The 23,871-nt window shown below is 40.6% G+C and overlaps 1 protein-coding gene across 5 annotated transcripts in view; it reads right to left on the reverse strand.

Moving 5' to 3' along the window:
• The window catches only part of ADAMTS6 (ADAM metallopeptidase with thrombospondin type 1 motif 6), a 336,164-nt gene that overhangs the window by 13,976 nt on the left and 298,317 nt on the right, over positions 1–23,871 (reverse strand). For 3 of the 5 annotated variants that reach the window (XM_087443330.1, XM_087443331.1, XM_004422870.2), the window contains 3 exons: positions 20,958–21,134; positions 18,335–18,491; positions 3,629–6,831 (listed from right to left, as the gene is read on the reverse strand). In XM_087443330.1, coding sequence (XP_087299456.1) covers positions 6,722–6,831; positions 18,335–18,491; positions 20,958–21,134 — 444 coding nt within the window. In that variant the 3' untranslated portion in view covers positions 3,629–6,721. Of the gene's footprint in view, positions 1–3,628; positions 6,832–18,334; positions 18,492–20,957; positions 21,135–23,871 lie in introns of those variants that run through there. The other 2 variants (XM_087443329.1, XR_015555122.1) reach the window with 2 other exon arrangements.

Here is a 23,871-nt window from a genome sequence, read left to right on the forward strand (position 1 = left end):
GGTTTTCCTTCTCCCAGCCTTTTGAGTGACCTGGCTGGGGGAGGAGTTGGGGCGAGGGCAGAAGCACACGAGGTCCATCTTGCCCCGCTGAGTCAGGCCAGCGCAGCTGCTGGCCTGGGCACAAGCGTGGGCGGCCGCCTGTGGCTCCCAGCACAGCTGTTTGGTCGAGGGCCAGCCAAAGCCCTGTCGGTGGGGTGGAGGCAGGTGGCCAGTTGGGTGGCCAATACATTCTGGCATGGGCTGAAAGAACACCTGGTTCCACTCTGTGGACCCACCACAGAAGGTCAAAGAATGTGCTCGCTGGCAGCAACCTCAGGGCCCGAGTTTTCAGTCCCTGATGGTCTTGCTCTGACTGAAACAGAGAGAATCCCACCTTTCTTTCTCAAAACTCACCCTGAAGCCAACAGGAATCATTCTGCTCCAGTTGTGTTGAAATAGGTCAGTGAGGCCATCTGGCATGTCTGGAAATGGTGTGGAAGGGCTGTCAGACAGGGACAGGCTCTATGATTCAAAACAGGACGTTTCTTGGGAGGTGAGAGCCTTCACGTTGTGTTTGGCTGCTAACTGCCATTGCAGACACTGTCCATCCTCAAATGTCTCTAACCTTCCTTTGCCTCCTCTTCCCACAAGCTCTAACTACATGCTTAGAAACCACTTCGGGTCCCCACTCGTAATTTTTTCACCAGACATAGGAATTTTCATAGTGAACACCACCACCTACCAAGACAGGAGCCCTTGTCTGACCCCTGAGGTCCCTCCCAAGGCCTCAGGCCCACTGCTTCCCAAGAAAGAGGATTCCATTTCCTCTGGCTGGTGAGTCAGTTTCTCTAGGGCAGAGGAGAGTCATTCCCAACTTCCCTGTCCCAGAAGCAGACCAGGCAGCTCCCTTCCATGTGCCAAAGAGGTGAAGCTCCTCTCACTGGCTCTGCGACCGTTGGCAACTTATTCAACCTCTTTGAGCCTCAGTTTTGGCCTCTGTAAATGGGATTAACAGTATTGTCCTCATCGTTTTGTTGTAACCCATTCAATGAGAGAGCATATAAGTGCCTAGCACAGAACCTAGGCGCAACAGGTACTCAGCAAATACTGCTTGTATAAATGAATGGCCATGGCTGATGCCACTCTCTAGACACAGAGGCCATACCTAGCCTGGACTAGAACTTCCTGCTGCCACTTTTGCTTGAGGTTTCAGGGGCCTCATCTCATAATTACTGCTCTGTGGGCCTCTAAAGTAGCCTGCTATCCACAACCGCTCTTGCTGGGGGTACAGACCAGGCCCCTCCAAGAATTACACTGGCCTTGAGCTAGTAGAAGCCATTCATTGTTGAGCCATTGACCTGAGGAAGGCACTGACTTCTGGGAGGCTGAAGCTGGTGGGATAATTTGCCCCCTCTTATGTGAAACATCTCTGTAAGGTAAGGTATCCAAGAAGGGACCTCTTAATTGAATTTCACAAGCCTTAAGGTCTGAGACAATGGAATCTGACTGGTCAGGCATGATGTTCCATGCCCTGAGGAGAAAGGGAATATTCAGGCTCCCTAATCCCCTAATCCCTGGAGCAGGGAACATCTGGTACTATTGGGCCCTGTGTAACCACACAGTGTCGCTCTGGTGAAGACATTGCTGTGGAATTAGCTTTCATCACCTATGCAGCTCAAGCCTTTCAGTGGGCTAAGAAGAGCCATCAACCAAGAGACAATACGAGCATAACCTTGGTTTCCCCCCAAGAGTGGAGCCAGCCCTCAAACCACTGTTCCATTTCTGGCCTCAGATATTGTCTGTGGATGAAAAGAGGGGAATGCTAGAAATAACCCTCTGAGAAAGAGATGGGAGAAAAGACCATTTTCCTTATAAGTTCCAGCTTGAGGTTTTGAATTCTGAGGCACAAAACCGTTGTGAACAGCTGTTCTTTTTAAAAACATATATTAGTTTATTCCACATAGTCTGATGATCTGAATGAGACAGAATTCCAAACATAGCTTATCTGTCAGTTTTTTGTTCAGTGACTGATCTTTTCTCTTTCCTATGACCACTTATTTAGAATTTTCCAGTCCTCCTGGGTTGTGCCCTTTTCTTTCTCCCTGAATTATATTTCTTTTCCCTTCTTTTAAAAGTAATGAATCTTATCCTATCCAAACACATTTATACATTTTTATCACCAAGATCAATACCCAACTTTCTTCTTAATTTACTTGAAAAAATGTCACCTGGCCTTTTGGAGCACAAAGGCTTAAGGATGATCCTAGTGCTCCCTGGAGACTGGCAGGATCTCTGTGGAGGGCAGATTGTCTCTGGGGTCAGTACCCTAAGCAGGATAGTGCCCTTTAGATATTTCAAGCAGAGAAAAACATTTAACTGGAAGTTTGAAAACTACTGTAGATGGAAACATAGACTTGAATCTGAGGAATCTAAGCTAAGGCAAGCCTTGTTTCCTGGTACTCCCTCCACCCCAAGCCCTAGCGAAGGCAGTGGGAGGTTAAAATGGTTGGTCCCAAGGTCTTCTATTAACTGAGCATTCATAATACTTCAGCCACCTTTGGCTTCTAGGATGACCTTGGGGAAATACTTACCCAAGACTATCTAACCATCTCAACTGATTTCTTCTAATGTGTAAGATTGAATGTGTGTGTATGTGGCACAGGGGTAAGTGGATTAAGGCACAACCATACTTGGGCATTCCACATTTTCTTATGTAATTGACAAAGTTGTCATTATGAAAGTACTCGAATAGGGACCAGCCTGGTGGTGTAGCGGTTAAGTTCACATGTTCTGCTTCGGTGGCCTGGGGTTTGCCGGTTCGGATCCTGGGCGCGGACGTACTCACCACTCATCAAGCCATGCTGAGGCGGCGTTCCACACAGAAGAGCTACATCTCTACAACTATGATATACAAGTATGTACTGGGGCTTTGGGGAGAAAAAAAGAAAAAGAGGAAGATTGGCAACAGATGTTAGTGCTGGGCCAATCTTCCTCAAAAAAAAAAAAAAAAAGGAAAGTACTCAAATAGCTAGGTATGCAGGAGGGTCACCTTCATATTAGCTGTTGAGTTTCAAAAACTGCAGAGTTACCTTTGCATAGGATAGTATCCCCCCAGCTCAGAAGGGCTGAACCACTAGTTCAGCCTAAGAGGAAATGTCTGAAGGCAGAAAAGTATGCCCATCATGTTTCCATGCTCCCTGCTGACTCTGAATAGAAAAATCCTTCACATACGAATTCTTTTGTTCAGCACCCTTTCCACAATGAAATATCTTGCATCCTCTTCTACAATATAGAATTTACATGGAAGGCAAAAGAAGGAGGGGGCAAAAGAGCTGTGCGCCAAGTGATTAAAGGTATGTGGCAGTGGCCAACCTGGACTTCCTTTCTAGCCTTAGAAGAGCTGGCTGGTGGCATCTGGGGATATAGCCCCACCAAAAATATCCAAAGCCCTTGCATTTAGATATGACTGAAATGCTCACAAATAGGCAGATGCAGTCTCTTAGGAGGGTAATAAGGATGCAACAAATTATCTTAATCCTGGATAATACCGGGATAATTTGGATAACGTAGTGTGGTATTCCAAGGGATAGATTCCTCCTACTGCAAGTTTAACCCCAGGTTTTCAGGGAATAGACAACTTCCATCTGAATCATTCTTACAAGCTGAATTTTTATTTTTTACTAAATTATCTATGTTAAAAAAAAATCTGTGCCTGGTGTGGAATTTCACTCCATCAAGTGTTACAATGACTTTTTCATTTTCATTACAAGCAGGAGAATGAATGTAGGACAAGTGTTAGGAAACATGGCAATAAATTAGAATATAATTTACAAAAGCAAATAAAAAGTAACAGTGTACCACATTAATACTGAGTATAAAATAATAAACAACAACTAATCACAATAATACAAAGGTAATTTCATTCTGTATTATTAAAGATACCTATGTGACATTCACTCAAATAAAAAATTCCTAAAGAAATGGACTGCTTCGGGAGTCATAAGTATCTCAAGGGGTTAAACAGTGGGGCACATTTACCTTCCTCTTTTGGTAGGCATTGATGCCAGTGGCAGATACTGCTCTCAGCCACGGGGTACCAGTTTCCTTGGGGTTTCCTAAATAGTCTATAAAGCCCACTACTTTTGCAGGGCCTGCCATGGTGGCTCAGCCTTCACTGATGACCCTATTGTTACTAGTTAGGAATAGAGCATCATGTAGGCACGTGGTTGACTACGGAGTAGCAGCGGTTTTGTGATGTGCTGTGGAATATGATTTTTTCCCCACTCAGGTTTAAATTCAGCGCCTATTGAAAATATTTAGTCCTGTTACATTCTATGCTTGGTTCCTTCTAGAACGGTAATCTGATGCTGCCCCTGGGAGCTCTGTATCTCCTGGCCTCGGTGCTGGTGCACACCCCCGAGAGAACACTAGCTGTCCCCTCTTCTAGCACCAGTTGGGGTGCTGCATGATGCCCAGGGGGACGGCCCTCACAATGTCACAATGTTAGTCTCCAGGTGAGGTGAAAAATAGCCTTTAGTCAGTAATGTATGAAATCTTTCTGAAATAAAAACATGAGCTGATATTTATGTTGGAGAAAAGCAGATCCTGATAGCAAAGCTATGCCTAAAATGCCACAGAAACCACTCATCTTTTGTTTATTTTATTTCACCAGGGCACATTAGCACCAAGTTAACTGCTCTTTGCAAAGGACCAGAGAAATTCAGTGCTGGGGCCGCGCTGCCCTGGGCTGCCTTCCTTCACTGAATGGCTAAGATGGCAGTTGGGCGGGTCTTCTAAGAGCAGCATGAATAGCAGCCTTGGCACCTACAGTCATGTGTCGTCAATGGCTCTCTCTGGAAAGCTCAGGGATGTGAGCTGTAGGGCTGAGAAAGAAAGCAAGTGACGAGATAGAGATGACCATGACTGAGCGTGCAGAACAACGTCCTGTGTCGGCTGTCCAGAGCCCACTTGAAGTTTAGGTTGGTTTTGGAAGTCTATGAGTCTCTCTTCCTTTCTGAGAAAACCTAGTCATCACATTAGGTCATGGTGTACGTTATACACCTCACAACTAGTTTCAGAGCACAGTGATGGATTTAAGTCGAACATACTCTTTAACTGCAAGTAGTATCTTTACAAAGTAGCCATTTGGTTTGAGTCTGAGGTGTTGGTGTAGTGTGGTGTACACATGTGTAGGACACAAAGCACATTCATCAAGAACCTGCTGCCAGCTACAAGTGTTCAAGTACAAAATATTAATATAAACAAGTACTCTCTTTTTTTTCTTTCTTTTTTTTAATCTCACTGTTGAATCTCTTGATGAGCATGATGTGAAACTTGTGGATAGGGAAAATACGAGCTAGCCAATTTAATTTAAGTGGATTTGATTCTAGAATTTGACTTGCCCAAGAAACTGGGTTTCACATTTAATTGCCATTCAGAGTATCCACAGAAAATGCAAAATACTTGGTTGAGTGACTGTTAAGATTATGCTTTATGATCTCTAGTCTTCATGAGTTGTTCTTCTTTGGTTGTTATCCTTTGCCTACTTTAAACTCGCAGAGATAGCACACTTACATGCAAGCACACTCATCTACCCACACACTCAAAAGCGCCCGCACACACACACACTTGCTCTCATATAAATTAATGCCCTTCTGCCATATCGAAGAAGGGACATCGGGAACCCATTGTAATTGTCAGCAAAAGGATCTGCCTGGTTGTCACTGAGCCAGTCTATCTTTTGCGTAGCATCATCCCAGTAAGCTCAACATGCGTGCAACAGTCCAACGGGGCAGAAGCCGTTCTGTGGCTGGTGAGGATGTAAACACAAGTGAGTTGGAGTGACTCAAATAAGAACTGAGGCATCCCATGTGATGGCAGCAAAGGGCCCGGTACTTCGGTCTCTACCATACCCTAGGTCTGGCTTCTGCATGAAATTGAAGTGTTTTTGTCTTAAAGTTTTAATGGAAATCTCAGCTTCACTTGCACAATGGCAAGCTGGCCAGTCTTTTAGCACTGCATTTATAGACGCGTGCAGCTGCGGTAACTGATGCACTGCTTTAAACTAAGTCCTTCATTGTTGTTCGGTTTAATATAGTTTATATATGGCTCACAGCAGTGTTCAGAACAGGGGGATTATTCCTAAGGAAATTAAGTGGAATGAAGAAAAATAATACAAACTTTCATTACTTTTGATTTATAATTGCTCCTTAAATTACAGTTCAAAGCTCGTTTTAGAACTTAAATTGTGGTGCGGTTGTAGTGAGATAAAGTATAGTAAATATTTTTAAGCTATGACTTAAGATTTCTGAATCTTCTTTACTTCCATAGTTGACCAAGTCATAACAGCTACATTTTAAACAGTTTTAAATACAAATGGATTCAGTGTCATTGCTAAGTCCATAATAAAAATTATCTTAATGGTCCAAGGAGGTAAACAGGCTATTGGATTTACTCGAAAGAACACAAACGGTCCACAGTAAGCAAGTCTCCCTGTGCTGTTTGGCTTTCTCCAATCTGGCATTCCCTCCTAATACTGTGTCCAGCACTTTGGATCAATAAATCCCACTTCACAGAAGTTAAAATAATATTGAAATCCTGTCAGCTCGGGCTGACCAGTGGTTACATTCTCCACAGGGTAACGCATCTGCAAGGACATCAGTCCTCTTCCTCTGGGTGGCTCTCTTTGATGGACGCTTTTCCACGATGAAATGACAGGGCTCTCTCTCTGGCTTTCTGTGGGTCAGTGTCCTTGGCAGGTCTTACAACACATCTGTCTGAAGTATGCTCGACTGCAGAACTTGAACTTCAGCACCAGTGGGCAATAAGCCACTTTGTTCACATCTTTGCACTCTAACGAATAGGGGCAGAAAATGGAAAATAATTAGAGGCACATAAACAAGCCGATGAGCCTGGATGCTCAGCAAGGACTCCCCTTGCACCAATCCACCTTGGCTTCCGCATCCATGTGGTTTTTGTTTTTGTTTTTAAGCACACCCTGTCTGGTACAGCCTACCAGAAACATTCTTTTGATATATTTTAACACAAATTAAAAAAAAAAATGATTGCAAGGCTTTTCTCCCAGACTTTTATAAGTATGGTACATGCCCACTGTGTCTTGAAAGAATTACCATTTGTTGGGATAAGTGATCACTTTAGACAGCTTGGAAACATGAGTCATTTTTCTTACAGTGCTTTTATTGCTTCTTTCTCAAGGGTTATTTTATTCACCAGTGCAAGGTTATCCAAAATCAAACATGAGTTGCATTGTTTGATACAAAAGTACACATGTCTCCAGAGAATCTCCACATCTGTGAGGCATGGGGATGGGCCTGGGTGAATGAAAAGGATTGCTGACGGTGGCCTAGATTCAGCAACTACACTAGACAAAGAGGAAAACTTTGAGGGGTTGGCCTCAAATGGCAGCAGTCTGTGGGTTATGGAAACATGTAGAAATGTCTTTTTTTAATTTGGAAGTGAGACATGGCCTTCTTTTTTCCTATGTGTATTTTCTCCTCAGTGCTAGAATTGCCACAGTTGAGGTCTGCAGTTCCTGCAGCCAGAAGGTGAATAAATGATTCTTTCTCCATCTCCCCTCGAGGCTGGTTGCAGAAGATGGGGCTGAGGGGCCAGTGTAAAGAGACACGAGCCTTTGATTCTCAGCAACCCCCTCCCACCCCCATCTAATCCCACTACTGCTAATAATGATATTCTTCTCCAGTCTTCTGGTCACTTTTATCTGGGGATTTTAAAATACTTTGTAAACCTAGTAATTAAATTTCCATATGCCTCCCAGAATCAAAGTTCCACCCTCATTTTTCCAGGTGGTTATACTGAAGCATCCTGGGTAAATTGTTTAAGGCAATTAGAATCAGGCAGAACACGAGGTAAAGTTCAGTGGAACAGAACAATGTTGTTGTTGTTGCTTTCATTGCTTGCTTGTTTATTTGCTTGTTTTCTCCTGGCTTCAGAAATCCACTAAAGTTCTAAGAGATCATGTAGATGGTACATGAGCCATATGATAAACTTGGAAAATTAAATGCAAAGAAATGGGAAAGTTTCTATTTCTTCTGATTGAAAAGTAAGGTAACAATTTTATTGATTTCACTTTCAAGGCTCTTTCACTGAAAGACTTAAAAATTTTAAACTGGAACCCTCAATCCTCTGAAAACATAAGCTCTGCCGCCATCAAACTCCCTTACTCAAGATTTGACTTACAAAGAGAATAACAGTTAGAGATTTGAATAGAAACTTTCCACACTAGGATTCTCAATAAATTTAAGTTTTGGCTGAAAGAAGGTAGGAGAGACAGGAAAAATTTCTTTAAACTTTGCACTAAAAAAGAGAAATAAGATGATATTTGGTAAATCAAGTTTGAATTTGAGGTGAAAAGATCTCCACATACTTTAATTTGGAGGTCACTTGGTTTTTTTTTAAATTTTCCTCTCTGCCATGACAAGTAAAAAGCAACCAAAAAAAGTTTAGACTAAGAATATTTTTGTGGAAAAATTTTTTTTTACCAGTGTTACCAAGAAGAATATATTGTCAAGGTAATGCAATTATTAAAATAATGAGAAGCGCTGACACGACATTACTCATCTTTAATTCCAGATCACCATCCGAATGGACAGCCCGCCAGCGGAGACACTGCTCTCATACTCTGCCACAGAGCTTGGTGGGACTGCTTAAAGTACAAAATAAACTGTAGCTTTGGCCTTCTTTGACAAAATGTAAAAATGATTTGGTTGATAAACAGATAGAGGAGGACTGATTGGTTTAACAGCACAAGGAAATAAAATTAGAAGCCAGACTGCCAGGGTTTAATCCTACCTTTACCATTTACTAACTTCATGACTCTGAACAAATCGCTTAACCTCTCTGTGACTAAGTTTCCTCATCTGTAAATCGGGATGATGAGAGTTCCCACTCCCACAGGGAACATATATCCTATGATATCACCCAGAGTAGTGCACAGAAAGTTTATTAGCACTTGATAAGTGTAAGGTATTGAATTACTGTTATCACCATTAGTTATCATTATCTCTCACCACCTGATGACAGTAAGTTGCACCCTGAATTTCTCAATGAGGATGCAATATTTAGTTACTACTGAGAAAATGTTGTCCTATGGACACAAGTCAGTATTTCCAGGGCAGAACTTTATTGGGAGATTCATTATTCCCTTTTCGGAAGAGCTGATGGACCAGGAAAATTTTGGGATGAGCAAAATACAACCAAATTCATAGTTCTTTTTTTTTTTTAGATTGAGACTTTGGAATCTGATTAAATAATAGATAATAGATAATAAATAATGAATAAAATAAAATATTCATAAATTGTTTCTCCTTTCAGCTACATCTGCACATCTCCTACCCCTACATCTGCACTTTCAGGCTATTACAAATATAAATACTCAGGGATTCCACTCCTTAGGTAGGTGATGGAAATGAGAAGACTCTCCTGGGCATGCAGAGGCCCAGCACATGGCCTTATGGCCTGGAGAACCGTCTAGCATAGGGGTAGGCTGGCGGCCAGCTCCCGGGGTGTCCCTCTCTGAACTTCCCAATATCTCTAAGTTACTTCCCAACTAACTTGATTCCGACAAACTTGATTGAGAGCAGGAAGTGTCTTGGGTCCTGGGAGTAGGACCAGGCTTTGGAAGGTAGTGACTGCTTGTAAGTGTCCCAGGACCTGCCTGCACCAGCAGCACAACACAGCGGTCAGAAGCGGGAGATGTGGAGTCAGACCGGCTGGGGCTGAATTCTGGAACTGCCTCCTCCCAGTGTTTGTTTGTCCTTGGCCAAGTTACTTTGCCTCTCTATACCTCAGTTTCTTCATCTGTGAACTGCAGACATGCTAAGACCTGCTCATAGGACGTTGTGAGCTTACGTGAGGTAACGCCTACGCAGCACGTGCCACAGCACCCTGCACGAGTGAGCACTCAGTTCATCAACTCTCCGTATTATGACCACCAACACATTTGCCTCTGAGAACAACCATCATGTATTATCTCTCTGGGACCCTGTCAAAATATATATAGGCTCTCAAGAAAGGTTACACACTGGCACACATAAGCAAACTAACAAAAAGATATTAAACAGAGCAGGTAAATTATGATGGGGTGGGGGTGGGGAGAGACCTGGAGGAAGGTCTAGGGATGGGGGCTGCCAAGACTCAGACAAAGGGCCTTGATGAGACACTAAAATGGAGGCCCCTGGGCTGCGTGAGGGCGCTCAACCTTGTTGGAGTATAGGAGCCTCCCACGAAGGAGGGGCCCTGAGGAAGATCCTGTTCCTACTGCTTCGTTTTGCCTTCTAGGGACTGCCCAGACTGGAAGAATTGGGCTTTGGATTGATGAAAATCTATTCACCAAAGAAGGTCAACCATGACTGGTCTTTCATTCTCTCAGTCTTTTAACTCCAAGAGAGCTTAATCTAGTAACAATAACATTAAAAATAATTTATCAAGTGCCTCCTATGTGCCAGGCAGTGCCTTAGGCAGTTTTACATATTTATATATTTAATCCTTTTAAGCATATAAAATGTCAGCTCTACACAGATGACAACACTGAAGCTCAAAAAGGTTACAAAACTCATGCTGGGTCACAGCTAGTTTGTCTGAGAACTGGGACCAGAACTCAGGTTTGTCTAACTCCAAATCCACTCTATTGACATCCAAATGTGAAAAGATTTCTGCCTGTCGATGCTTCTGTATTCTTGGTTGATACCACTGATAACAAGCCAACCTCTGGGGGCATTATTTTCAGGAGGTTTGCTCTGGCACCTTAGAGAAGGGAAAATGGTTTTTAAAAGGAGGGTTCCAGGTCATGCACATTCAGAATCGCCTGAATACTTTTCTTCAGCTATACCTTCCTCCTTCAATTTAGTAAAATTACATGAGTGAAAAGGTGATTTTAGGCACACCAAGAAGTTTTAAAGTCTCATTATTATAGAAAGCTGAATGTAATCTTAAAAATATTAGTACCAGTTTTAAATTTTATTGGTGCATTCAACCCATCTGCCACTTTTTTAGCTTAACTAGAGAGGACTGACTTGTTGAGCTCTTGGATTGACTCATTGACATTTTACTGATGTAGTTGAGAGGCATTAATTATGAAACTTATCATTCATTAGTCTGCCTCATCCTCAAAGCCCAGTGAAAATATGGAATAGTCTTTTCAATCCTACCCTTGAGCCAATACACGGTACAGCTTACATTTGTGATAAAACCATTCTGAAAAAGTTGTGCATATAAATCACATTTTCCCACTGAAATAAAAATCTTAACAGAAATGCTCTGTTTTAATCAGTTGGCATTGATTTCTAGCTAATATCTAAAATTAAAAGTTTCACTTTACCCAGGTAATACATAATCTGCAAATAAACAATTACACTAGGAGATCTATTAAAAGGAACCCTTTAGTTTAAGTAGAATCTTTTTGTAATATCACTCTGTAATTGATCTTTCTGAAGGGTTTGGTCTTGATTATCATGTTTTCTTCATGCAGACACACTTATATCTAATGCTTTTTAAGTAGTGGAATCTGAGCCAGTAGGGTCAAGGATTTGAAGATGAAGGAGCCTGATTTCTCTTCTGTTATCACCATGTACCAGCTAAGTACTCTCCTGGGAGGCAAATGACAAGCCATTCTTTCTACCTTTTTTCTTGTGAGGCTATTGGAAGGGTGAGAGGTTCTGATTGTGTGGTTTCTGGGAAATATTTTGTGGACCTAACTAGTCTCCTTTTTTTACATCTCCCTCCCCACTCCCCTGAAAATAAGTTTCACTTGACCCAAGGCCAGAGACTTCTGGTGGGAAGGAAAATTTATGGAGTATTCCTAAATTCTTCTCAGGGAGTCTTGGGAATATACCAAGGGCTGGAAGCCAGCCCCTGAGCCCCGAGATGTGATCTAGACCCATGGTTAGAATCTTAAGTAACTTGCCAGGTATGCTGGAGTGGGTCTCACTGGTAGTCTGGGTTTTGATAGAGCTGGATGATAAAATAAGACAACCTGTTTCATAGGCTACACATGAATCTACTTATCATTGATGTGCCAGTGGCTTTTTCCCCAGGTGCTTGATATTAATCTTTGAAAGCCCCGATCTAAAAGACGTGATTTCAAAATACACTGAACAGAGGCTTATGAATTTAGGACACAATTGGATTCAGATTCATTGTGAATTTGAAGCCTTGATTTGGTCCAAGGAGTACAAGACCAACCCCTGAAATGCAGTGCTCTTGTATTTATGTCATGAAATGTTGCAAAGCCTGGCTAAATTGGCTTATTGGAGTGAGTTGGGATACACAAGGACATATCCTTCCATGACCAGGTTGGACCATTCAGCATCTTTCTTTAGAGAGTGCATGCCCTCAGTGCCTATAAGCTCTTTATGAGATTCAGAGGAAGAACACAGTAAGTAGAGAGTTATGACTTAAGCACCTAAGGGTCTATCTTTTGGATTACAAAAGTACAACCAGCTGTACCTCTGTCAAACTGCCCATGGAGATGCAGAGCCTGGTGAGAAGTGAGATGGCAAAGTCAGTGCATGTGCGTATGTGTGGTGCAAGAGTTGGGGGAGGGGATGTGAATGCAACTTTTCCTGATAAAATTGTACTTGAGCCCTTGAGATTTTACATATTCAGACTGGAAAAAGATGAAATAAGTTTCACTTGGGAACCTGACATTATTCATTGCAATGGGAACAGTCCAACTTTTTATGCTTGAAGCAAGGTGATATCAACTATGGAACTTGATTCTGATTTCATCTTACCATAGACTAAGCGTTCCTTTCTGTCTTTGCTTCCTCAGTTTCTTTGTACCCAGTATTACTCCCTGGATGCTACCCACACTCAACCTCAAGATGGTATGATCCCAACACAAATCCAGGCTTCCCTCCAAACCAGGCAGTCAGGAATGTGAACCTGAATGCTAAGGTGGATTATGAGCTCTTTAAAACAGCAAAGAAAAAAAACTAGTCTTGCCCACCTCCTTGAAATCAAAGTCTTCAAATGACCTTCTCTGTTCCTCCCACTGATTTTAATACATTAGACGCCACTTGAAAACCCAAATTCAGTAGCTGTTTAGTTTCAGGGATCTTATGAGATTTCTGGAGCTGCTCAGGCTTTCTCAGAGTCGTTTACTTGTGGGAGACTGAGACCCACCAAAGCCACCGTTAGACAGTCTGGGCTGGTAAACCAATGTATACTAACGACACCTTTCCTGGGTTGGTTACCAGCTGACGGCACACCATGAATCATTACCTGGCAGCAATAAATACTAGATGACAGAGTGCCTTGTGCTATTGAGAAGCTGAAAAGACTCACCATATAAACTACAAGGGAACTTGAAACTGCATAAAGATGAATAAAATGGCATTTGGGATAGAATTTCAGGTGAGCTTCAGTGGGCCAGTCCCAGCTGCCAGATGTACTTTAAAAAATTACTCTGAGTAGTACTTCAAATGCAGTGATACCCAGTGTGACTATAATTCACTCTCAGCAGCAATGTGGTGTTACCCTCCTCAGTGGCAGTCTGTCAAGATCAAGCCTATAATGCTTTAACTCTTAGCTGAAGGCTTTCGGGAATAAAAACTAAAGCAGATGTTGAACATGGCAAATTGTATCTCCCTTCTTCCTCCTATTTCCCTGTCACTATTAACTTTTAATTTCTTGATGCTCCACTTGTGATTTTCTTTCTCTTACTATCCTCTGTTGCCTTACCCTCCCTCCATTTCTTCAATCTCTCTCCATCGCTTATTTTATTTTTATTTTTTTAAATCTTATTCAAATTCCATTATGTTATTATAGCTTTTGGGGACTAATGGGCTTAATTTCCCTAAAGATGCCTAAATTCCTTATCTTGATTAATGGTACCCAGTTACATAAATCTGAAACCTGGGAGTCATACCGAACACCTCTTATCTCTCATCCTCATATCTAACTGTTCATCAGGTTCTTTTTATCTCCTTTCCATTTTATTCCTCTTTTTTCCAATTCATTACTCTCCTTTTAATCCCTACTACATCTGCCTTAGTTCAAGCCTTCATCATCTCTAGCCTGGACTCTTAGAATAACTTTCTAACTCTTCTCCCACACAAGGCTGCCCTCGCTCTGCCCCCTTAGACTCCTGCCATCCTAAGCATGTCACTCCCCAATTTCCCTCACTTGTTCCCTAGAAATTGTAGATAGAGTCCTAACTTCCTTCCACTGCATACAGGACCATCTAAAACCAAGTCCCTGTCTCTCTCTTTCTAGTCTCATCTCCACTGCCTGCTCATCTGCCAATCCACTGCAGCCACACTGAACTACCTCCACACCCCATGAGTGCACACACGTCCTCTGCCAGGGATGCCTAGGATCTCATTGTCTACTTGGAAAACTGTTTCATACCTTCCAGTGCCCCACTCAAGCCTGCCTTGTCCATGATGCTTCTGCTGATTTCCCCCTCCTCTGTGGGTAACCACACACTCTCCTCTCTGGGTACTCCTCTGTGTACTCATGGCAGCTTCTTTCTACCCTTGTTACGGTAGTGCCTGCTCATATTGTGAAAATTATTTGTTTGTATGTTGCCACCCCTACTAAACTGTGCTCCTTTTGAGGACAGGGACCTTGTCATATTCCTTTCATAGTCTCAGTGCCTGGCACACAGTAGGTATGTTTGTTAATGAATTAATGGTTGGATTAATGGAGCACATTAAAAACCATCACAGATAGATATATATGTAATAAAGCAAGTTCAGTAAACTGTTAATGCTAGAATCCAGATGGTGGATATTAACTGTAAAATTCTTTCAACTTTGCTGTATGTTTGTTATGCTGTATGTTATTATGAAAATAATAAAATGTTAGGAGGGGAACCATTTCCTAAACTTTGGTAGTTAAAATTCTTCTCAAGATTCTATCAGTGGCCCGTTTCATCCATAGAGACCCCTCTGAAAGACCGTATTTTAGATCCTAAGAGATCTCCCTTAGTCCCACTCTGTTTTGGGGTAGAGCTGAACTAGTTTCTCAGCAGCCTACACTAAGAGTCAAGAGATCCTGACTCTTTAGGGGAAAAGTGGGTCCTCTTCTACCGTCTGACATTAACCAGAACTGCTCTTTCCCCGACTACTGGACTTTCCTCCCAACTTTCCCTCAGTAAGAGGCATGTCTTCTCTCACTGATCTGACTCCCAGAAGCCATATCAGGTCACTCTCATATTCCTTTCGTGCAAGAGCCTCTTCTCTTTTGAAAACCAAGTTGTCTGCCCATTTCATATCTCTATGGATGACAACTTATGATTCAACTCAACTGTTTCTTCCACTTTTCACAGGGTACATGCAAGGTTTTTCCAGCTACACATTACGGCTGGCTCACAGACCGGTTAGTCTATGAAGCTTGCCTTGATCCAAAATGTTAAAGTCATTGGTCCTTCATCTGAGCTCTCTTAGCACTTGTGTAAACTGCTCCACATAACACATTCCACCTCCCTTTTTTTTTTTTTTTAAAGTATCTTCCCTGTAAGACTATTAAGTTATAAGTGTATTTGAATTTTCCATAATGAATGGCAGAGGCTGGCCACAGCAAGCATTCAATAATTAGCTGCTGAAGAAATGAACAGATAGTTTCAGTATTTAAATGTGTTTGATATATGCTACTGGAAAGCCAAAGAGAACACAAAACAAGTTATGACAGACATACTCTTTGTGCTTTAAATCTAATTTTGTAAAAGAGACTGATCCTCTTTCTTTTAAATGAGTCAACAGCTTTAGGGAATAACAATTCTAAGATTAGTCATACTTTGCAGGATTAATAATTTCCTAAAAGTTTCCTCCTTTACTGAAAAGGCTAAAAGCACTGTCTTAACTGCTTACTTCAGATTAATATTAATAAAAGGTGATTTGGGGGCCGGCCCAGTGGTACAAGCGGTTGGGTGCACGCGCTCCGCTGCAGTGGCCCGGGGTTCGCCGGTTGAGATCCCAGGCGCGCACTGATGCACCACTTGTTAAGCCATGCTGTGGCAGCGTCCCATATAAATTAGAGGAAGATGGGCACGGATATTAGCCCAGGGCCAGTCTTCCTCAGCAAAAAAGAGGAGGATTGGCATTGGATGTTAGCTTAGGGCTGGTCCTCCTCACAAAAAAATAAATAAATAAAATAAAATAAAATAAAAGGTGATTTGACCAAGCAGATTAAAGGACCATGAGGTGTTTCTCCAAATAATTCAAGAAACCTCAGATTAACACCTATTCACTTTAAGAGAATTTCTTTAAGGCAGAAATAAGTGCAGTTGCAAACAATACTCCCCCCACTCTGAAACCAGCACTGCTTCTTCAGCTGCAAAACTTGTGTATAATAATTAACCACCCTAGAAAAGCTTTCGGAGAAATTACTAAAATGGCCTAAAATAAAGCTATAAACATAACTTCAACATATATACTGTTCTGGGCATGTCAAAAAGCCAGTTTCTTTCAGCAATGATTAAGCCTTAATCTATTGAATCAGGCTGATGGTCATGGCAGAAGTGTCTCTACTTCATAACCAGAAGCTCTGTTTTCATGTTAAAATACCCTACTTTAAAGAGTGAATTCAGAGTAGTATGAAAATGTAGTTGAAACTGATATGCCCTTGGACTCTGCCAAATCTGGGTCCAAGTCCTGGCTCGACTACTTCCTAGTCCTGGAATTTGGGCAAGCCCCTATTCCTCTCTGTGCCACCGTTTCGTCATCAATAATACCAACTCTCAGAAGGTTGTTGTCATAATTATATAACACACACACATACACACAGATATTTGTGTATATGAGATATATAAGAGGGATAACAAATATAAAGAGCCTAACATAATACCTAACACAGAGTAGTTTAATATGATAGTTATAGCCTCTTTTCCACCTCAACCTTTTATCCTCCAACTCTGAAAGAAAAGCAGCCCCCCTAAACACACGTGATTGATTGCTAATAATTTACAATGGATTAAAGTTGTTGGCTGCAGTCTTACAGAAAAGAGACATTTTTATTTAGATCATTTAAAAGAGAGAGTTTTGCTAAGAAAAATACTTCTGTTTGTCATGGATTTCGAGTCCTTCTCAAAAGAAGGAAAGTTAGATTTCCAGAATGTCCCTTACCAAAGGGACAAAAAGAAGTAGATGGAATCTGAGCCAGGGATTTTGCAAATTAAAGCTGTGATTTTGAATTAATGTAGGATAAGGTTATACTTCTTTGAGAGAGAAAATCACACAATAAGTATACCGTGTTGAGGCTCAGATAGCAAAACCAGACCATTTGAAAAGACGCAAGGTCGCTGCATCCTGTCATACAAGATGATTGCACTCCCTAAAATAAAATTCCTGTGGAAACATTTCAAAAAAGTGAATGTATTTCTATAAAGTCCTTCAAACTGGATAAATCTGGTCAAAAGGACTAGGTATTAGGAATCTCTTTTTAATAGGTTCATGAGCATATAGTTTTCATTTGAAAAATATCAACAAATTATATTCACGATGGTTCTTTATTTTTGTTTTGTTTTTTAAGAAGAGCCCTATAGCGAGTTTCTTACATAATTTAAACTCACGGCTTCAGATGTCATGTGCATGTGTTTGACCATGTCTCTATTTTCATATGAGAAGGCAGTCTGAATTTCCTGACTATGCCGTATTTGTCTCCGTATTCCCCATGGTTTCTGATATAGTGCTTTTCACATAGTAGCATTCAGGAAATTTCAACTGAATGCCTAACATATTCATTTGTTAATGAATAAACAAAGTACATTTATTTAAATAAGATATAAGAAAATTTAGTATTTGGCCTGTCATTTGCTGTTAATAAATGGATTTCCCAATACATAAGAAAAATGTCAGAGCCCAAAGACCTTTGTCCTCCTTTGTAAACAGCTGTATAATTATCTTTTTCTACTATGAGAAAATTAGCATTTGAAACACAAGTAGTTTCAAACATATGCTTTCATTATAGTATGTATAACAAGCATGAATTTTAATCTTCATGAAGGTAGAGATCCATTGTTATGTCCAAAAAGAAACAGTTTTCACTTTTATGTGTGGTTCATTAGAAATCATCTCTATGTTTCTAGAATGCTAGGTTGTACATGATCTTAGAGATTATCCACTCCAATCTCTCATTGTATGGATAAATCAAGTTAGCTCCAGAAAGATGAAGTGACTTAACAAGTTCATATAGTCACTGGAAGAGTCAGGGAAGACCATAGGTTTCCCGATCACATATCCAGTACATACGCAGCTTTCCCAAATGCTCTATACAAACTATACCACAATGGTGGCTTTATGGGGCTCTTCAAACCCTGGGAACCAGTATACGTGACCACTAGAGACCACAGGCCCCTTCTCCATGGGAAACTCACCTTCAGTATTGGAAATGGGGGTACTGTCACATTTGCTTTCACACTGCTGCATCGATGGAGGCCGAACAGTTTCTGGACAATCACTAGATGCTTGTCCAGTGTAGGAGAGACATTGCACAGTCCGCATTTGCTGTCCAAGGCCACACTGAGCAGAACACTAAACCCAAAGACAGAGATAAACAAAATACTGATCTCAACAATTTTTAGGAGGTATAAAAGATACTATGTCATTTCAAATACCGTATACATTAGTTTTTAAACCTCATATGTAGTTCATCTTGGAGAGGTGAATGATTAGGTCATTCTACTATAGAACTGGTTTGGAAACTCAAGGATCATTTTATTACCCTAGAAATGGAAGCAATATAGTTCCCAGAAGACAACAGATGGAGATTTCTTGGGCTATTATTCCAACAGTTCCAAGCAGTGCTGGTGAACCCTAACAGGAGTATAATGCGAAAATCCTCACGATGAAGTAGAATAATCAGAGATTCTAGGGCTGGGACATCACTGGTGCTCTCTATTTATTACAGGCTTGTGGGCAAACAGCATGATGGTCCATTGGAGTGCTGTGAATCTGATCATAATATTAGTTCAGCATAATAGCAGTGACTGCTCTAGGGCGTGATGATGGGGCCAGTTTAAAAATAAACGAGCTTAAATAAGTATCTTGAGTTTTCTAAGGTATTGTCAGCCACACAAAACCTGAGAAGTGGTCTGGCGTTGGCCAATTAGCATGTTTCCCACTCCTTTCTCATCTACTCGAGGATTCAGTTACTTCCGAATTGACGTTACTCTCTGAGTGGCTTAGTTTCAGCTGGGACTGATCAGTTACCAAGCTGAAGAATGAAGCTGAGTCTATTCTTTGGGCCTGCCACCCAGAATACCAAGAAGCCTGTGCAGTTTGGGATCAGAGGGACGAGGAGCTAACTGGTGCCAGGCCAGGGTGATGTCTACAAGGTAAACAAACCAGGGCCCTGTTGGATTTGTTTGCAAAACCTCTCAAAGCACTTACAGGACTTACATGGATGTTCATACATACTTCTAAGTTTCTAAATAAAGAATTACAAATAAATGCACCATAAAAATGTATTAAAGCATCTTTGAAAATGTATTTTCACTGTTTAATTTCAATTTTAGGAAACTGAATTGAAAATATAGATGAAAAGAAAAAGACTTGACAACATTTAAAAGAATAATCTCAAATTGATAACTGTAAATTTGGTAAAATCAATAACATACAAACACTTTCAACTGAACTTTATATAACAGTGCCTCGAAATAAAGAATATATGAGGAAGGAAATGCCTACCTGGTTTAAATAAAAATTATGAGAGTGAATCTTTTCTTGTTCTTTAATAGCATAATATCGATCATATATTATGAAACTGTCACACTTCTATAGTGGAAAGTTTAATTGCATCCAATGCTCTTACATTGTATTTTACACTGCAATACACACATGTGTATTCTACTTCAGTACTCTATAAATTAAACTAAATACTGTTATACAAATGCAAAGGTTAATTACTTTATGATCATATTTTTTTTGTCTCCCCACAGGGCTGAGCACAGAGCAAGTATATTTATTTGCCTTAATGGAGACTGAAAATCTTTGCCCTCTCCCAAATGTAACAAAAGAGGTGTGTAGATACTGCTATAATCTAGCAATATTGAATTTTGGCCAGAATTGTGGTAACTACTGCTATGAAATGCCATTTTTAATAAGTAATGGCAGGCTCAGAGCACAAACAAAATCATGCTAACGTAGTTATATGCCATTATGATTTATTTGGGTCTCAGATATTAGAAAATGACTAGCTATAAGGTTAATTATAAAACCACAGGAAAAGGGCATTGATTGTCTAGATATTTACTTTCTGGAGCATTATTTTTTAATAAAACCCAATAGAATTCCTTTTTGACATTCAAAAGAACAATACTCAATTTTCCTTCTATCCAAATATGCCTATTTGTTTTTAAAGGACTTAAGGTGGCCTTCAGCAAGATAACACAATTTAAAAGTAAGTGAGAAAGAAGGGAGAAAAAATAAGACTTGGAATGTAAAATGGAAATGAGTCTAATATAAAAATACATACCAAAAGCCCTGTATACTTGCTTCCTAATTCATAGTGTCCATCAGACATCCAGTGAAGATTAAGTATTAGTAATATTTCAAAGACTGTCAATCACATTATCAAGCTAATTAAAACCTCTGCATCTTTTTTGTGAGATTGAGAGGAGTTATTTTGCAAGTGGGAAAATTAAGACACTGCTGTTAACTGATTTGTTCTTGAATTAGTTGAGAGTTTGGACTAGAATCCAAAGTTTCGGTAGCTTGTTCAAATATCTGGCCATCTAGACTATTTCTCTTTTAATTCTAAGTTAACATGTTGGGATGCAAGGAGTGGGTAGAAGTAGGAAGTGTGTAGGTGTGGGAGAAACACGGCTAAGTGTGTACCTGTGTGGCTGCTGGTGTTTGTGCAGTATTTCAGACTCATATCTCCGACCTAGATTTCTACATGTTGTTGCTCATCTCTTGAGCCCTTACAATGACCCAATCAGGAGCCTCAAGTGTCTCAAGATGCTACTTCAGCAGGAGCCCACAGTCCAACTGCTTTACCTGGCCCCAGTCTCCTGTCACCCAGCGAGGAGGAGGGCAGCGGCCCAAACTGCAGCGGATGCGGACAGGGGGTTTGCTCTCCTCTGGACATTGTGCAGCCGGGAATGTTTTAGAGAGGTCACTGCTCTTGCACAGAACAATCCGATGCTTGAATCCTGGACCACATTTGGGAGTGCACTGGAAATAAAAAAAATACTAATGAATAATGACAGTTTAAAAATAGAGGAAAATTTGAGGAACGTCTTTCTTAAAGTAAATGTGTGTGTATACGATATACTTATACACTAAATTCTAGGCAAAGGCTTTCAGATATGAAAATTTCTTAAGTTTTTAAGCAGAATTACGTTTATCTTTTTCCCTAAGGTCTTTAAGAGCTAAATCCAAAGTTTGCTTCTCTTGGCTAACTTATTTTCTTCTTTTATTGTGGGTAGGTTTATTCCTCCATTCCTCCTTATCCTTGGCCACATTCAGCTGTGGTAAGATTCTGCTAATTTTTGGAATGTGGAATCCTTGGTTTCCTACTTGCTGGGTGTAGTCTTCTGAAAAGAATTCTTATGTTATTAGTGGACCACAAGCACTTGTCTTTGGGAAGCAAGTTAGGGGTTGATTGAGATGTGCATTCTTATAATGTCACATGTCACAGGTGAAGGTTTATTGCACAGAAAATCTCTGGATCTTTCTCTGTCCATCAGTTAAACATAATGAATTCGACTATTCTTTAGTTGAACCAGTCTGCTCTTTATACTGAGGAAAAGATGCTTCTTCCTATGTCACAAAGTCTATTATTTACTTCTTCTCCAGTTTAACTAGAGTGTTCTGTTTCTAGAAATCACCTATTTAACATAGTGGCTGACTGAAGTCCTCCAGCTTTCTCTGCACATCTGAACCCTTCCTTAAAGTCTATACTTCCTCTCAGTCAAGTGAGGACCTTATCCACGACATTTTGAAGTCCTGTTTCTATACCTTTCATTCAAAAAACATTTCCAGATTTCTTACAGGTACTACACTAGACTGGGGTACAAAATGAATAAGTTGGTCTCTACCCTCAAGGAGCTCACAGTTTTATGTCAGAGATAGACTTGTGAACACAGGATAAACACCATAAAAGAGAATGTAGAATATATAACTGTTGTGCCCCTAATTGCCATCTGCCTATTTTATAATTATGTATTTACATGTCTTCTCATCCCTACCAGACTATAAGCTCCTTAAAATTATCTCATTTCTATTTCTTCTTTGGACATCAGCCCACCGTGACGCCCAGGATCTAGCAGAGGGCTTTGAGTATGCACTCAATAAATACATCCTGTCCTTTATCTAGAATGATGATGCTTTAGATATACCACTAGGTAAATCAAGAGGTACTAGTTGTGGGATGGGGATGTCTTAATGAACACTGCACACACCACTGAGTGGCTTTGTCAGGGGCAATCCTTGAGCCTGGTACATGTCATAGAAAGAAAGAAAAATATTAACATTTTTTTCAGGTGAAAATCAACGATTCCATGAAAACTTTTTTTTTTCTTTTTTGAGAGGAGATCAGCCCTGTGCTAACATCTGCCAATCCTCCTCTTTTTTTGCTGAGGAAGACTGGCCCTGGGCTAACATCCGTGCCCATCTTCCTCCACTTTATATGGGAGGCTGCCACAGCATGGCTTGCCAAGCAGTGTGTCAGTGCGCACCCGGGATCCCAACCAGCGAACCCTGGGCCCCCGCAGCAGAGCGCGCGCACTTAACCGCTTGCGCCAGTGGGCCACCCCGATTCCATGAAAACTTTTCATCACAATTAATGTAAATAGAATACATTTCCTCTAACTTAGAAAAAGTTTCATTAAGATGGATTTTAAAGGAGGATAACATCTAGTTCTTTCCAATATGGCTCCAGAAGAGGCTTTAGTTAGGGACAGCCAAATCAACATCCTTATTTCCAGCTGCTGCCTCAGTGTACCCATATATTTAATCACTAGGTTCTATTAAGCCAACTCCTAAATCTCTCTCACATCTGCTGATTAGTATCTGTCGCCACTAACTGTACTTCAGACAAACATAATTTCCTACATGTAATACTGCAATGGCTTTCTAACAGGTCTCCCGTTTCTTGCTCTTACCTCATTCCAGTCCACTCTCTAAAGCACAAATCCAATTATATTCTCTTCTGATTAAAAAAAAAAAATCCTTCAATTGCTCACTATTGTCTTCAAGATAAAAATGCAAACTCTTTAAATTTATGTTTACAACATCCGGATAGGAAGGCTCTGCTTACTTCTTCAGATTCATCTCTCCATCCTAACTAATTTGCAGTATTCTCTGGTGCTAACCCAGTGCCACACACAAAGCTAATGCTGCTGCTGCTTTTCTGACTACAGCTACTATTAATAATGATAATAATAATAGCAGCTTAATAAGTACTGTAATACACCAAGTGTTGTGCTAAGTGCTATATTTACATAGTCCTCACAAAAATCCTGTGAGATGGCAATTATTATTGTGTTTTTAAAATAAGAAAACAGTCTTTGAGTAAGTGGTTGGTAGAAAGTCATGCAGCTATTAAATGGCAGACCTAATGCTAACTCCTACTGAGTGTTTCCCGGATATTAGGCACTACACTATGTACCTTGCATATATTATCTCATTTAATCCTCACAACCACCCTATCAATTTATATTTCAAGAAACCAAGATATGCAATCGTGTCTTGCAATCATGCCTTCTGTAGAATGAATAAAGCTTGATTCAAGTCTCTTGAGCTTGCCTCACTTGTGTCTAGTCCTCTCGACTTCACACCAAGTCTCTTCTACCATCCACCAATGTCAGAAGCCAAAGCTATAGAGGATTTCTGTCACTTTCTTAATGCTTAATATTATTATTGATAATAATAACACTACTACCTCACATTCCATTCGAGTTTCACAGTT

The sequence above is a fragment of the Ceratotherium simum genome, chromosome 18, assembly GCF_057802395.1.
Source record: "Ceratotherium simum simum isolate JZ-2026a chromosome 18, ASM5780239v1, whole genome shotgun sequence".
Lineage (NCBI taxonomy): Eukaryota > Metazoa > Chordata > Mammalia > Perissodactyla > Rhinocerotidae > Ceratotherium > Ceratotherium simum.